Here is a 16,322-nt window from a genome sequence, read left to right as displayed (position 1 = left end):
AACAGATCTAGCTAGACGGCTAGTTTTGACAGTGGAAAGTGGTGCCATTAGACCCATATACATGTGTCACTGTGATCCGATCAGTTTATCGTATCGTATTTGCAATGGAATCGGCTCTTGTCGTTACGTGTCTACATGTGCAAAATGTGATCCGGTTACCTTGCCTCGGGCATGTGCAAAGACGACGGAGATGTGCTCCCACCTGGTTTGTTTACTAACAATATCAACGTGGATCCGCATCGTGCACAGGCAGTGTAGTGGCTTAAAGTTCCCTTCTTTCTATCAGCATATAGGCTAGCTCTTAATATTTTCTTTTAAAATAACCACTCTCAGACGGAAAGAAACGAGTCTACGCGTGGATGTGTTTCAACAACGGTAGAAAACTGTGTTTGCTCCGTCTTTTACTGAACTCATAATTATATGACAGTGGTATTAGTACAGTTGAGACATGGGTACAGTTGATACACCCGAAATAACTTGCATGCGCAGCAATCCTGAGACGTGATTTTTAGTTTGCACATGAATATTAACGTCTTCTTTGATCCCAGGAAATTTGAGCACATAACCCATCTCTCTTACGGAGATATTGGCGAACGTTGTTTTACCTACTTGCAAACGTGTCTAGTTTTTGTGCAGTAGTGAATAGAGTCTCAGTGTACTACACCATACATAGCAGATCATGTTTGTAGAAAATGATTAAGGTTCAACAAATGCCAATAAGCATATTTAAATTAAATGATTCACATTGCACATTCCAAGTAAAATGGTGCGGCTGGAGCACATACAGGGAGGGACAACGGTGGCGCATAGTTTGGATGTAGCGACAAACATTTATGTGCTGTAACAAACAGTGTTAACCAGTATGTGAGTAACGTGTTTTTTTTTTAAGCATAGCGTGTGCAATGTGTAGCTATTTCATTCCGTTTGTTAACCTTTCCGGCTGTCTGTATTTACTAGCCAGCAGCAGACGTAAAGGAAAGGGAATTAACCCCGAAGTTAAAAACATGTAGTCTACTTCGGCGGCGGAGCATTTTACTCCCCCACAATCTCTCTACAAACTTCCATATAGACGCGGGATCAGCAGAGGAAAATCTTCTTTCCTTTTGGGAGAAACAAGGCCAGTAGTTCCCAGCACCTTGCAAAACGAATTCTATGCGTTCCAGCAACAAGTGCTGCGAGTGAGCGCTCCTTCAGTGCAGCAGGGCGCGTTATAGAAGCCAGGCGCTCTCGCCTGAATCCTGACACTGTAGATGCTATTTTATTGCTGCATAGTGCTAAGACAAATTCTAAATAGAACGAAGGTTAGGCATATCAGCAGAGGTACATTTTCGTTACATTAGGATGGCTACGTTTATAGCTTGCGTTTTGGGCGCACCACAATGCCAAGAAGTTTGTCGCGACTGTAATGGCATATTTCATTGTGGGGGTGATTGATAGCTTAAGGCTTACGAGTCCTCTCTGTCTCTATCACACACACACATCCAACTAACGGAAGCAAAAAAGGTTTAAATTAAGTGATGATCCCTCCCATGTCGCGTCTCCTTGCAGCGCCGCAAACCTGCAAGCTATGAGTCAGCTGTCATATTGGAAGAAGCCTTAACGTATCGTAGATGAAACTGCCTGGGTTATTTTGTTTCGTTAGGCTATTAGTTATATTTTAAAACAGCCAGTCATTGTAGCCTACCACTCGTGGAATAAGGAATTTCAAAGAGATGATGGAGTGATTTGACTCAGAAGTGACATTGGGTATTGGCAGCGCGAGAGGTTCAGAACAAGTTAAACTTCTAGCTCAGTAACATCAACAGCAAAGAAAGCAGGTAAGAAAAATAGTCGGGAAACTTTGATTTGCAAGGGAAGCAGGCAAGTGTTGGGGTTGTTACAGTATATAGCCTACAATGTGGTGAAATTTCGGAATTAATAGGCTTGAGTCGGCGTTTCCTTAATATGCTTTATTTCATTTTGCAAAAAACAATAGGCTATATTACCATATTATAATGGTCTACCAAATTGCGTTTTATTACAATGATAAAAAATTGTAGGCCTACTAGCCTATTGGATCAGTCTCCTTTCAAGAACAGGCAAGAACTTTCTAGCCTCTAACTTTCTAGCCTCCTGTCACCACCTCCCCCATGGCACATCGGCCTGATTTGACACGCCCTTTTCTGAGCTGAACGATCAGTGTAAACCACCTCTCTCGAAAGGCTCAGACATCGGCGGAAAAACGACCGGATCACATCTAGGCCTGTGCTACATGAGGCAATTGTAACCGCATCACGAGTTTCTATCGGATCACACACGATGTGATCGGATCACATTGACACATGTATAAGGGGCTAATGATAGTAACAATTGCCCAAATAGACAAGGATATGTAAACCGATAACATATTAATTTATTTTTTCTTGATTAATGTCATGCTTGGCCTGTCCTTCATAGCAGTCTGCATTGAGTTTACTAGCTAGCTATTGATAGCTAGTTTAATTTAGCTATGCTACCTCATTGTTAGCTAACGTTGGCTAGCTAAAAGTTTTGACGATTATTTGCCAAGGCTAACGGGAGGCTTCAATCGATAATTATTAGCTAGCTGTGCAATCTGATAACCAACAGATCTAGCTAGACGGCTAGTTTTGACAGTGGAAAGTGGTGCCAATGATAATAACAATTGCCCAAATAGACAAGGATATGTAAACCGATCACATATTAATTTATTTTTTCTTGATTAATGTCATGCGTGGCCTGTCCTTTATAACACTCTGCAATGAGTGTACTAGCTAGCTATTTATAGCTAGTTTAATTTAGCTATGCTACCTCATCGTTAGCTAACGTTGGCTAGCTAAAAGTTTTGACGATTATTTGCCAAGGCTAACGGAAGGCTTCAATCAATAATTATTAGCTAGCTATCCAAGTTAACACCCTATACACTCGACTGCCCCTTTGCTAGCTAGTTATCATTGACAGTTACTAGCTGATTTACAGAGGCATAAATTGCAGGGTGGTGCGATTTCATGTGCCTCTTAAGGTTTGTTGTGTTCTTCCACCCTATTTTGAAGCAACATGGTTTCTCTCCCGTTATATGAATAAATACAGGACCGGGCAACATTCAACCAATGTTATTAAGGATACACTGCTAGGTGCATGCAAGTTTCGAAAAAATAATTAATTCAATTTTTAACTATCCGTTAGTACACCACTTACATTCTCGCCTCGTCTCTTCAACAAAAGTAAAAAAAGATTGAGTCACAGTTTTTATTTTCAATGATCTGTTTTCGAAACGTTAACAAAATTAACACTGGCCTGGATGAGAGAGTGCAGGGACTCTGCTTTTAGCAGATACTCAATATGGTGGATAATAGATAGATAGATAAACTTGTATTAATCCTGTGAGGGAAATTCAATTATCAAAGCAGCAAGGTAGAAGGAATAGGATTCAAGTATATACATAAACATAAAACAAATAAAAAAATAATACAAATTTGAAAAAGAAATAAGATAAATAGATGAAATAAATAGACAACATAGTGCAGTGTACATTACATAAAACTAAATGTTAATGGTGTATATCAGTCGTTCTCAAAGTGTGGTCCGCGGACCACTGGTGGTCCGCCAGTGCCCCGTAATGGTCTGCGACGTCATTTCTAACATACAAGAATAGAATACAAAATACAAAAATACAAAACAAGCAAATAGTTTTTGAAGCCTGTGTTTTGCCTCCAGTGGGCTAATTAGTTCAAATTAGTTCCAGTTGTGGGTTGATGTCTTGGGTGTGCACTCCAGTTGTGGGGTGATTTCTTCCCAACAAAACGTAATTAATGGTCTAAATATGATCAACACAATATTAAATACCGTAAATCCTCAAATTGTGGCCGGGGCTTTTATTTACTTAGGCTGCACAGTGCACCGGCCTTTATTTGGGTCAGGCTTGTATTAGGGGCAGGCCTTTATTTCTTACTTATCTTATAGAATTGTATTATTTAAATCAAATAATGGGCATAATTGCAGTAGGGTAATATTATTCATTGCATATGTGTTCAACACTTCCTGCACATCGCGTAGAGCTTTATGTGCGGTGTCAATGTAAAAATAAACATTTGAGTTATGGTCTCCACTGTCAGTCACGGAGTAAAAGATTCCAAAGCCTTGATTTTAATAATTTTTCTATACACTCTATTATGCTTATCGCGGACTGAAAAAATGTATTCAACAAGCTGGTTTGATATCCAGCCTAACCTTCTTTCTACCTCCACCTGCTAGTCATAGCCTATCGCATTCGTCTCGGATCAATGTCAAACTTCTTTGCTACTTTTTCTCCCGAATGTTCTTCAGCAATCAGCATACACCATCTCTTTTGAATTTAATATCAAAGATACTAAGTCTACTACTGCTTTATGATCCCTTATGGAAAAAGTAACCTAGCCAACTAAAACGTTACAGATAAACAACAGTAGGCTATACGATACGTGCATTTAGGCTAAACCATAACAAATTGCCAGACGTGCCTTCATGAACAATAACAAATTTGCCTAGTAGTCCTACGTGGGGAAATTTCTTTTTTTTATTGCAAACAGCCCATGAAATTAGCCAACAATATTATATAATATAATATTAAACATGAGGAGAACATGTATTTGTGAAATGCATTCAATTAATTGATGCTGGTAGGCTACAGTAATATAGGCTACTTTATTTTACCCCCGGCTTGTATTCGGGTCCGGCCTTTATTTGTCCGTATGGACCATGACCCCGGCTACTATCTGAAGCCCGGCGTCTAATTGAATCCCGGTCTTTATTTGAGGTACATTTAGTGTAAAATATTCTTTCCCACATTTTACATTTTTATTTAACTGCTCATTCCAGGAACAAGAACAACAAATCGGTGGCTTTGCCACTGTGCATTTAAGTAATTTTAACAGTCATTGTAAGTAAACACAAGGCAAGCACTTTTTAAACACTGTGTGCAAAATTTACCATCTTAAGAATGTTTTCTTTTTTTCTTTAGACCACATTGTAAACGCGGACGTTGCGGTTAGAAAATCGCATTTGACCATATCGCGATTTAATCACAAATGCAATGTACAGTGGGGAAAATAAGTATTTGAACCCCTACCGATTTCGCAAGTTTGGCCACTTGCAAAGAAAATTGTGATCTAGAATTGTATTGTTAGGTGTATTTTAACAGTGAGAAACAGAATATCAACAAAAAAATTCAGAAAACTGCATTTTATAACATTTATGACTTTATTTGCATTTGATGCAAAAAATAAGTATTTGAACCCCCAAGCAAACGGCAAGAATCTGGCTCACAATTACCAGTTATGTGCCCAAGAAGCACACAGATCATTCCTCATTAGGTCTAACAAGGTACACCTGATCTCAACTGGTGCTGTTATAAAAGAAACCTGTCCAAAGAATCATACTTCACACCTTCAACCTCACCACCATGGGCAAGATCAAAGAGTTGTCCAAGGACGTCAGAGATAAGATTCTAGACCTGCACAAGGCTGGAATGGGCTACAAAACCATTGGCAAGCAGCTTGGTGAGATGCAGACAACTATTGGTGCGATTATTCATAAATGGAAGCAACACCAAACAAATGTTAATCGCTCTAGGTCTGGGGCTCCATGCAAGATATCCCCTTGTGCGGTATCAGTGATCATTTGAAAGGTGCAGAATAACCCCAGAACTACACAGGGGGAGCTTGTGAATGATCTCAAGGCAGCTGGGACCACAGTCACCAAGAAAACCATTGGCAACACACCACGCCGTAATTTTTACTGCAGCACTCGCAAGGTCCCCCTGCTCAAGGAAGCGCATGTACAGGGCCATCTGAAGTTTGCCATTGCACACTTGAATGATTCTAAGAAGGATTGGGAGACAGAAAGTGGTCAGATGATACCAAAATCAAGCTCTTTGGCATCAACTCAACTTGCTGTGTTTGACAGGGGGGGGGATGCTGAATATGACCCCAAGAGTACATCATACCCACCATCAAGCATGGAGGTGGAAACTAGGGATGCAAATTATCGATTAATTCATTAATCATTAGTTGATAATCTTATCGATCGACTTTCGATTAATTGATAAGCGGTGTTTTTCACCTGAGTTTCAGTGCTTCAATAGGGCCTATCAGCTAAATAGTTGAGTTATTATATTACATTACATTATGATAAATATATTCTATTCTATTATACATTCCTCAAGTAATTATGCATTAGGAAAAGAAAGCAGAAAAGTTTTTTTTATGGTATAACAAAATACATTCTTTAATTTAAAACAAAGAAATAAATTATGGACTGGCTCAGTTCTTGCATTTGAAACAGACATAAAAAAAAAAGAATAGATGAAATTAAATAGAGAGCCAAACAGAATATTATTGAGCCTATAGATTATGAAGAAACTGCATCTAGGCTATTACAAGCTAAATAGCCAACACAACTCTCTGAAGTTTAACTCGCACTCACGGTAGTGAGGGATAGAGTAGTTACATTCTTAATGGCAAGGCATCAGGCAAAGGTAAGCTAGCCTGCTAACGAGCTAGGTGTATAATATCATTAAACCTGAGTGAGCTAGTCCGCTATCAAGCTAAATAGCCAACTCAACTCTTACTTACTTACTTACTTACTAACTCTCATGAGCCAAACTCGCGGGCACACGTTAGCGCGGGAGTAGACAGAGATATTCACATTCATAGCAAGGTGAGCTAGCCCGCTAACGAGCTACCAGCTAACCTGAGTTTTAAGCCTTAACTCGCGGCAGTAAGCGAGAGAAGGTATAATACAGTGTAGCTGTGATTTTAGGTTGACCAGGTGAACTGGTGGTGCCATGCAGGACAGCAGCATGCACGGTGTTCAAATGATAACTGAGTGAGCTAGTGGAACTATTGTATTTCAATACCGCATTACACAGAGAACATTTGACTTCTTTGCCTGAATTAACAATGTTGAAGTGGTCCCACACCGCACTTCTTTTCGCCCGCTTCATTTTGTTTTCAACCGGTGTCTCGCGCTAACGCCCTCTAGCGATTCATCGTGATTAATACATTTTGATCGAGCAACCTCTTAATCGACAATTAATCTAAAGTCGATGAATCATTTGCATCCCATTATGCTTTGGGGCTGTTTCTCTTCCAAGGGTACAGGACGACTCCAACGCATCAAGGGGACTATGGATGGGGCCATGTAACGTGGAATATTGCTTGAACCTCATTCCCTCATTCCCTCCCATTGAAAATGCAACCTTAAATATTTGGAGAGGATCTGCAAAGAGGAGTGGACCAAAATCCCTCCTGAAATGTGTGTAAACCTGGTGACCAACTACAAGAATAGTCTGATGTCTGTGCTTGCCAACAAGGGTTATTCCACCAAGTACTAAGTCATTTTTGTCAGTCAGTTTTGCTAGGGGTTCAAATACTTATTTTTTGCATCAAATTCAAATAAAGTCATAAATGTTATAACATGCATTTTTCTGGATTTTTTTGTTGATATTCTGATTCTCATTGTTAATATTTACCTACTATTACAATTATTTAAGTGGCCAAACTTGTGAAATCGCTAGGGGTTCAAATACTTATTTTCCCCACTGTACATGCACAGAAATTCTATTTAGACCATGGCACCAAGGACAGTGATTAAAAAAAATTATACATAAATAGCAAAAGGTAAAATAATACCCTACCATCCACTTCTGTCATTTACACAAGAACTGGCAATTTCTGAAGTTTACGTCCAAATCTGTTTCATTTTGTCTCTAGAGCCAGAAGACCTTTCTGGTAAAAAGCAAAAGGATCCAGCGTGAGACACTGAAGGACCACAGCAGGATGACCATGAGGGAGCTGATTTACTATCTGCCAAAGACCAACCCTATGAAGTAGGATCTCAGGATGGATAACTGACACAATATTATACTCTATGTCTTTGAACTGACTTAAATGCTATACTGTAGGCATGTCCTTCATTATCATTAACCTATTGAGTTTGTATTCTCTCAGATGTCAGGAAAAGGACCAGCACCCCATTCCCCAAGAGGTCACCATTTCTTCAACAGTTACTTCTCATGTGTACGTTGTTCATTTACAAATAGTAAATTCAGGTTAACAGGTACACTGCCGTTCAAAAGTTTGGAATAACTAAAGAATCTCCCTTGTTTTGGAAAGATTTTTTTTTTTTTTTTTACAACAATGATAACAATGTAAATGAGAAATACAGCTGGAAAACCATTATGCTCTTTAAGGAAGCCATACCACTGGTATACCAGCCTCCTGTAATCTACTATCAACTCCTTTGTTTTGCTAACGTTGAGCAGCAGGCTGTTTCCTGGCACTAGGATGTTAAGGTTGCCACCTCTGCTCTGTAGGCAGACTCATCGCCATTCTTCATGCAGCTGATTATAGTGGTGTCATCAGCAAACTTGATTATAGTGTTAGATACATCAGTGGCCACACAGTCATGTGTGTACAATGAGTAATGCACAGGGTTCAGCACACATCACTGTAGGGCGCCAGTGTTGGAGGAGATGATGTTACCCAGCCTCAGTTTCTGTGGCCTCTCGGTAAGGAAGTTTAGGATCCAGTTGCTCATGGAGGGCTTGATATTTGGGAGTAGCAGCTTTATGATGAGCCTGGATGGTACTATGGTGTTAAATGCGGAGCTGAAGTCGATGAAGAGCATGCGTACATACATGTTTTTCTGCGGTACAACGTCATCAATGCACTTGCTCATGTAGCTCATGTAGCTGTAGTTACAACCTCAGTGTAATCGTTGATGTAGTCAGCAGCATCCCGAAGAACTCCACATTCTGTTGTTTGGAAACAGCCCTGAAGAGTAGCATCTGACTGATCAGTCCAGGGTTGTACTGAGCGAATCACAGGCTGCTCACGTTTCAACCTCTGCCTATAGGCAGGTAACAGAAGTGTTGATGGTACTTCGATAAAACTCTCTTGAGGTTGACTTTTTTTTAAGTCGCCCGCCACGATGAAAGCAGCGTCCGGATGCAAAGTTTCCTGCCGATCAATGATTTCAAACAGCTCGCTCAGCGGTGTGGTGTCAGCTTGTGGTGGAATATAAACAGCAATTAAAAAGGCTGCAGAGAATTCCCTTGGTAGATAAAACGGGTCTGCACTTAACTATGAGATGTTCGAGGTCAGGAGAGCACCCCATCGATGTTGTTTGCACATCCACACACCACTGCTTGGTAATCAGGATGCACACACCACCTCCTCTGTTCTTTCCCGACTCGTTGTTCTGTCCTGTCCTCCTCCTGTATGTGGAGGTCCTCAGGTAAAATGGCCTGGCCTTAGATCGAGGGGTCCAGCCACATCTCGGTAAAAACAAAGGCATTGCAATTCTTGATATACCGTTTGGACATTAGCAAGGAGAATGCTAGGAAGTGGAGGACGCTGGTGCCTTTTCCTTAATTTGACCAAGGTCCTGGCTCTTTTCCCTCTTTTTCTCTTCCGGCGTCATCTCAACCAGGTAAACAACTTTGGTTACCAACCGAGTGAAAGCCACAAGATGTATTTGCAGATTGTAGATTTAATCCAATATCCAGGAGAAGCCTGTCTGTCATACGTGATTTGTGCATGACCTGATGTTAAAAAATGCGACAGACGCGTTTCGGCCTTAAGCCATCGTCAGTGTGTAGTGTGGACAACAGAATGGATGCTATTTATCAACAAGGGTCAAGGGTTACAAGTGACACATGACATCAACAGGTGACATCTCCAGGTGACCTGCATCTAAGGGTGAACAGATTCAAAGCTTGTTCGCACACAGGCAAAAAACAGGAAAATCATATTAAACAGTAGCCAAACTTAGCAGCCTGAATCAAATAAAGCAAACATACTAAAAATGATGGTAATAATAATAATAATAACAAAAATACAAAATTGACAAATCAAGTAGGCTTAACAAAAATCCAAAAAATTATTTAGGCGGTAATGCAACCGCAGCCACTCCCCTTTAGCATCCGAATGCATCAATAAGCATTATGTTCCACCCAACTCATATATACAACCCAGTGAATATGAACACATGCTTATTGATTCATTTGGATGCTATAGAAGAGTGGCTGCGGTTGCATTACCGCCTAAATCATTTTTTGGATTTTCGTTTAGCCTACTTCACTTGTCAATTTTGTATTTTTATTATTATTATTATTACCATCATTATTAGTATGTTTGCTTTATTTGATTCAGGCTGCTAAGTTTGGCTACTGTTTAATATGATTTTCCTGTTTATTGCCTGTGTGCGAACATGCTTTGAATCTGTTCACCCTTAGGTGCAGGTCACCTGGAGATGTCAACTGTTGATGTCATGTGTCACTTGTAACCCTTGACCCTTGTTGTTAAAAAGCATCCATTCTGTTGTCCACACTACAAACCGACAATGGCTTAAGGCTCGAAACGCGTCTGTGGAAATAAACTGTTCTTAAAATTAATGAGAAAAAGCTTGAGAGTGCGGTTTTATTCTACTCAAAGTTAACATTCTTTTACTCGCACCCAAAAACGCATTCATATTTTTTGGAAGTAGAGTGAAGTATACTTTGTAATACTTTTGTGGCACCACTAGGGCTGGGACGACGCGTCGATGTCATTGATTACATCGACGCAAAAAGTACGTTGATGCAAAATATTTCGCGCCGATGCATCATTTGAAAAAAAAAAAAAACTGATCAGTGAAAACTTTTATTTTGGAATTAAAGGGCAAGCCTGACTCCTGAGCATGTTGGAATGCTTACGTTCCTCCACACAAAAATAAGCTGGTTCTTTGTCTTTAAACATGTATTCTGTTTTTGAGTGTTACAGACAACATTTTTATGACCTGGTTAGGTGATTTTCTTCAATTTTCTTTTTTCTTTTGGAATTTTGAAGAGCAATAAACAAACACATATTGCAATGTCAAGGGATTCATGTTTTTTTCCCCAGATGTAGAAATCAACATGTATAGTAAATTGCTATTAGTGAATTAATGGGGAGATAATCGCTAATCGAATCGAATCGAATCGAACTGAAAAAAATTAATCGTTAGATGAATCGATGCATCGAAAAAATAATCGCTAGATTAATCGTTTAAAAAATAATCGTTTATCCCAGCCCTAGGCACCACCACTTTGTGTCTCTCCCTCTCTGTCTGTCCTCATCCATCTGTCTGTCAGTGTCTCATTCTATCTTAATACCTATCTTCCTCATCTATTCCATTTCTTTATATCTCTGTCTTCCCACTGTTTCATTCACACTCTCTTTCGATCACTCCCTATCTATTTATCTATCGTTTTACTTTTTATTTATCTTAATATCTAACTTCCCCATGGAGTCCTTTTCTGTATCTCTTTCTCTTTCACTCACTGTTTCATTCACTCTCTCACACTTCAGTCATCTATCAATCTGTTGTTGCAACAACCCCAACTACCTCAGCAACACCATAGCAATAACATTGTCTACCATAGTGACACCCTAGCAAACATCTCAACTACCCTATCAACATATCAGCACGATTTCTCTCTTTCAATTACTTTATTTATTTCTCTCAATCTTAATATTTAACTTGATCTCTTTAATTTCTTTGTATCTAAATTGTATACTTCATACTCTTTGAAGGAATCAGTCGCACTTCATTTCGTGGCAAAATGCAACTGATCACTCTTTGTCTAGAGGGGTCCGTGTACTTTGCGCAAAACGGAAAACGAAAAAACGATCCGTTATATGATTTTCTTTGATGTGCTTAAACATAGAAATCGGGAATTAAAATAGGCCTACTATTCGGGAATCCTCTTTCTGAATTTTGCCTAGATTTTTGTGTTGTGACCCGGAAGCTCAGGGTTAGTAGTTGGCGGAGTATTTGATTTGAAGTCAGACATCCATGAGACGCACGTAAACAAATATGCAGGTTTTATTGCAGAAAAAAGAATAAATTGAATGGCTTGTGGCGATATCGCCGCTGCGTTATGTAGGCACGTAAATCACTGTGACTGCTTATCACAGAACCACGAGCACGAATAGGCTCAACAACAAGAAACACGTTATATTATCCAGGTGTCCCCGCCCCCCAGCTACTCTGCCAGCCCCATGAGCTGCCGCGGCTGACAGAGAGCAAGGACACAGGCACTCAGTTATCACAATAAACATGAACACATCAACAGGTCGCTACATTAGCGTTCCACACTGAAAAAATAGCAGCGCGCCCTCTGCGGTCATCCTGAATGTGACTGTCAAGCTCGTGGAAGCAACTTCCGGATCACACCACAAAAATCTACGCAAAATTGAGAAAGAAGATTACCACACAATATTTTAATTTCTGATTTCAATGTTTAAGCACATCAAATAAAATCAGATAACGGGTCGTTTTTTCGTTTTTCCGTTTTCTATTATCAAAACAAAAAACAGAAAATGGGTTATTTTCTGATTTTTGTTCTCCAATTTCCAAATGGTAATGGAGAAACAGCTTGTTTCCCGATTTTGGTTCTCTCATTTCAAAACGAAAATCGGTTGGCCGCAAAGTACACGGACCTGAAGTTTATGACGCACAATACAAATAAAAAGATGCTAGAGGACTGTGTGAAGCCATCTATTAAGCATGGTGGGGAAAGTTTGATTGCCTTGAAGTGCTTTGGCGCTGGTAAAGCTAACTGATATTTTGTACAGAATAAAAAAGAAGTAGTAGTTATACAAACAAGTCAGCTATTCAAATCAGAAAGTGGAAATTATATATATTTAGGTAACGCAAGTGTTGCAACCATGGTATAAGCAGGATAACTCAAACTCTGTGTCATACATGGATCACATTTTTTAGCCTGGTCAGTGTCGTCAATTGTCATTTTGCCCCTTATTTGATGGATATTAATCTGGACAATGCCTCATTTTCTGTTGTTCCAAACTTTAAAAAAAAATGTCTGCAATATTGTCTATAATCGACAACAAAATTCGCTTTTGTTGGCAGATTCAACAAGTTTTTGATGTATGTGTAAAATTATTGTTATGTGTTCTCATGTGTTAAAAACAACCTAACAGACTGAATCTCTCCTTTTTTCTCTGCAGCTCAGAGGAGAGACCAGCACAGCGCTCAGAAGAAAGACCAGCACAGCCAAAACATCACATTCAGTCCCAAAGTGTCGGCGAACATGAGCAGGAACATGAGGAAGATGAGGCAGATTTGTCAGAATCTGAAGCTAATGAAACGCTGTTGGTACCCCAGGTGAAGGTAGCAGAGGATGGCTCACTGATCATCGATGAGGAGAGGTCAGAATTTACATCTAGTCACATAGAGCAATCTTTTTATATCTGTTATTGTGTACACTAGCAGTGAGATATGTAAGTTACTTTAATAGAATAGCAACAAAAAAAGAGAATCTGAAGTGGTTTAATACTTTTATTTATCATGCACCAAAGCATTTTATAAACACGGCAAATGAACATGCAATGTTTTTGGCACTGAGAATCGAAATACCATCTCCTCTGAAATGAGAAGAAAATGAGTGAAATGACCCAAATAAGGGGTACTGTTAGAACAAACAATGGCAGCTAATGTCTCTCCCTATTTACACAAGAAAGTTCAAATGTGGCAAGCTTTTGGGTTTGCTGTTATTTTCTGAAATACTAATTGATCAATCGTATAAACCTGGTAGCAAATAACCAATTAAGTACACCCTTGAGAATGGCCTATAGTCATGAAATAATGTATATTACTTTATATTACTTTTAATTATTGGCTACTTTTCCCCCAAAGCACACATTTTTGTCCACTTGGGACAAAATGAAGAATCTATTTCTTCTTCTGTTAACTTAAGGGCTGTGCATCATCTGTCTGCTGATCACATGATTTGCAAAACTCCACAATCCAGAATATTCCACGATTCAGAGTTTTGCTCTACATGTTTATAGTCCTGAATATTGATGTAGTGTTGACTTGTCAACATATAACAGTTTGTCCCCCAAATTCAGAATTGTGAGAGACAAAATTTCAATAGCTTATAATTACCATTGTTTCTGGATTGTCATGATATATTATATGTAGGGATGCACCGATACCACTTTTTTACAAACCGATACGAGTACGAGTATTTTTATTTGTGTACTTGCCGATACCGAGTACCGATACCGATACTTCCAAGATTTGGTTTCCATGAAAGATTTTATTTTATCCTCTGCAGGTTATGTCAAGCCTATAGTACAACATTAACAGAAGGCTATCCCAAGTCAAAAATAAAGAGCTTTCTGGTTTAAACCAAAACAAAAAAAAGAGTCAATATCATCACATTAGACAAAATTTAAATATAGACAGATGGCAATTTAATTTGCTGCATAGTTAACAACACAGTCTGCTTAACAAAAAGTGAACAGAACTATCCTGGATGATAAGAACATGAGCACAGTTCAGTTACAAAAGGATCAACAACTCTCTTCCTCCCCTTCTCTCTCTCTCTCTCTCTGTCTGTGTGCGTGCGCGTTTTTGTCTTTTGAAAGACGTCTTAAGCCACTGGCATGAGTGAACTTTGTGTGCTTAGCACTATGGTGCGTCTTCAGATGTTTAATCAAATTGCTTGTGTCAAACGAAGTACTTTCCTTTCCGCCCCTCGACACTGTAACAGTGCAGATCTTACACTGTGCCTTACTCCTGTCATCATTTATCTTAAAATGAGTCAAAATCGCCGTTAAGGCAGCACAACGGTATAGCGATTTCTTACTAGAGTTTAATGTTGACAATGAACTGGGCTACGTTCTTGCAGCCAAATTGACACTTGCCTGAAGTTTGACTGTGTTAGGGAAGTTGTTTGCAACCTAGCCAACATAGCTATCACAATAACATTGCAAAGAAGTTAACGAAAAAAAACGTAATACTAGCATCAATGTCCAAGAGTGTTAAAACAACCTTGCTAACATCGCTAACGGGATGTCTTGCTAGAGGCTACTTGCTAGCGGGTGTTTATGACAAACTAGCAAGTCAACAAGATTCCTGGAACACAAGACAAGACAGACGTCCTCTTTTACCCTCACATGTCCTACTTTCGAGACCTAAATGTGTTCGGGTAAAAGAGGAGAAAACAAATACATTCCCGTCCCCGTCAATCAACCGTAGCAAATGGCAATAATATGTTATAGGCGCAGCGTCGCTAAAGACAGTAGGCTAGCCCCTACACTTTGCCTATGTAACAGCAGTTCTAAGTTAACTGCAAAACATAAAATAGCCGAAGATAGCACTTACCTTTACTGGAGGTCGTACGTGTTAAGTTTAAAATCTCTAGCGAAACCGTTAGCTTACGCAAGCCACCTCCACACATCGTATCCAAGCTGTTATTGAATTCATTTAAACTGCAAGTTCAACCTCAACTATCTGTCTGCAATACCGCTCTCGGCCGCTATGCAACTCGCCGCTCTCACACCTGGCAGGCATAGACAGTAGAGGAGAAGAAAACACACGCGTTAAGACGCAACACTGGGTATCGGTTTTTGGTATCGGTAATTTAAAACGAGTACGAGTATTTTAACGAAGTATCGACCCGATACCCGATACTGGTATCGGTATCGGTGCATCCCTAATTATATGCATTCATATTCAACTATAACATGCATTAGAAATCGACCCCCACTATAGTCCTGCCTCAAAATACATCGAAATGTACCGACAGCCATTACAGCCTTTGTTTATCTAACAAAACTCCAACAGAATTTATGTAAAACTTACCAGCCACACTTCCCTCTGCTCTTACTCCTGACACTGAAAATGGCTTAAGCACATCCCCACCTCATATCGACCTACTTACAGATGGCATCATGTGTGCTTCGCTCAACCCTTGACACTGTTGCACCTCTGAAAAAGAGAATAATAAAACTGAAAAGACTCGCCCCATGGTACACTGACCAGACTCATGCACTTAAAAAAATTACTCTGAAACTAGAAAAAAATGATACTCCACCAAACTTGGGGTATTCCATCTGGCGTGGAAAGATAGTCTTTTAAGCTGTAAAAGAGCGCTTTCTGATGCAAAATCAGCCTACTTTTCTTCATTGATTGAACATTTTTTTCCTTCTTTCCTTTCTAGGGCGTTTTTTCTGTATTTCTTATGTAAAGTAGTATTTATTGTTACACCAGTTTTTTTTATTGCTCTTAGCTTAACTGTTCTCTCCCTTATACGTCGCTTTGGACAAAAGCGTCTGCTAAATGCAATATACACTCCCCAGTCACTTTATTAGGTACATCTGTTCAACTGCTCGTTAATGCAAATACTGTATCTAATCAGCCAATCACATAGCAGTAACTTGATGCATTTTGGCATGTAGACATGGTCGACCTGCTGAAGTTCAAACCGAGCATCAGAAGATGATCAGGGGAAG

At 39.5% G+C, this 16,322-nt stretch overlaps 1 protein-coding gene across 6 annotated transcripts in view; it reads left to right on the top strand.

The window, feature by feature from the left end:
• Positions 1–16,322, top strand: part of LOC308372789 (uncharacterized protein) — a 92,017-nt gene that overhangs the window by 22,504 nt on the left and 53,191 nt on the right. For all 6 annotated transcript variants that reach the window (XM_080848104.1, XM_080848102.1, XM_080848106.1 and 3 more), the window contains exons 4-6: positions 7,749–7,864; positions 7,986–8,054; positions 13,029–13,229. In XM_080848104.1, coding sequence (XP_080704230.1) covers positions 7,749–7,864; positions 7,986–8,054; positions 13,029–13,229 — 386 coding nt within the window. The remainder of the gene's footprint in view (positions 1–7,748; positions 7,865–7,985; positions 8,055–13,028; positions 13,230–16,322) is intronic.

Source organism: Sprattus sprattus, assembly GCF_963457725.1.
Source record: "Sprattus sprattus genome assembly, chromosome: 11".
Classification (NCBI taxonomy): Eukaryota; Metazoa; Chordata; class Actinopteri; order Clupeiformes; family Clupeidae; genus Sprattus; species Sprattus sprattus.
The sequence above is the reverse complement of the archived record's forward strand: the minus strand, read 5'-3'. Positions and strand labels throughout refer to the sequence as shown.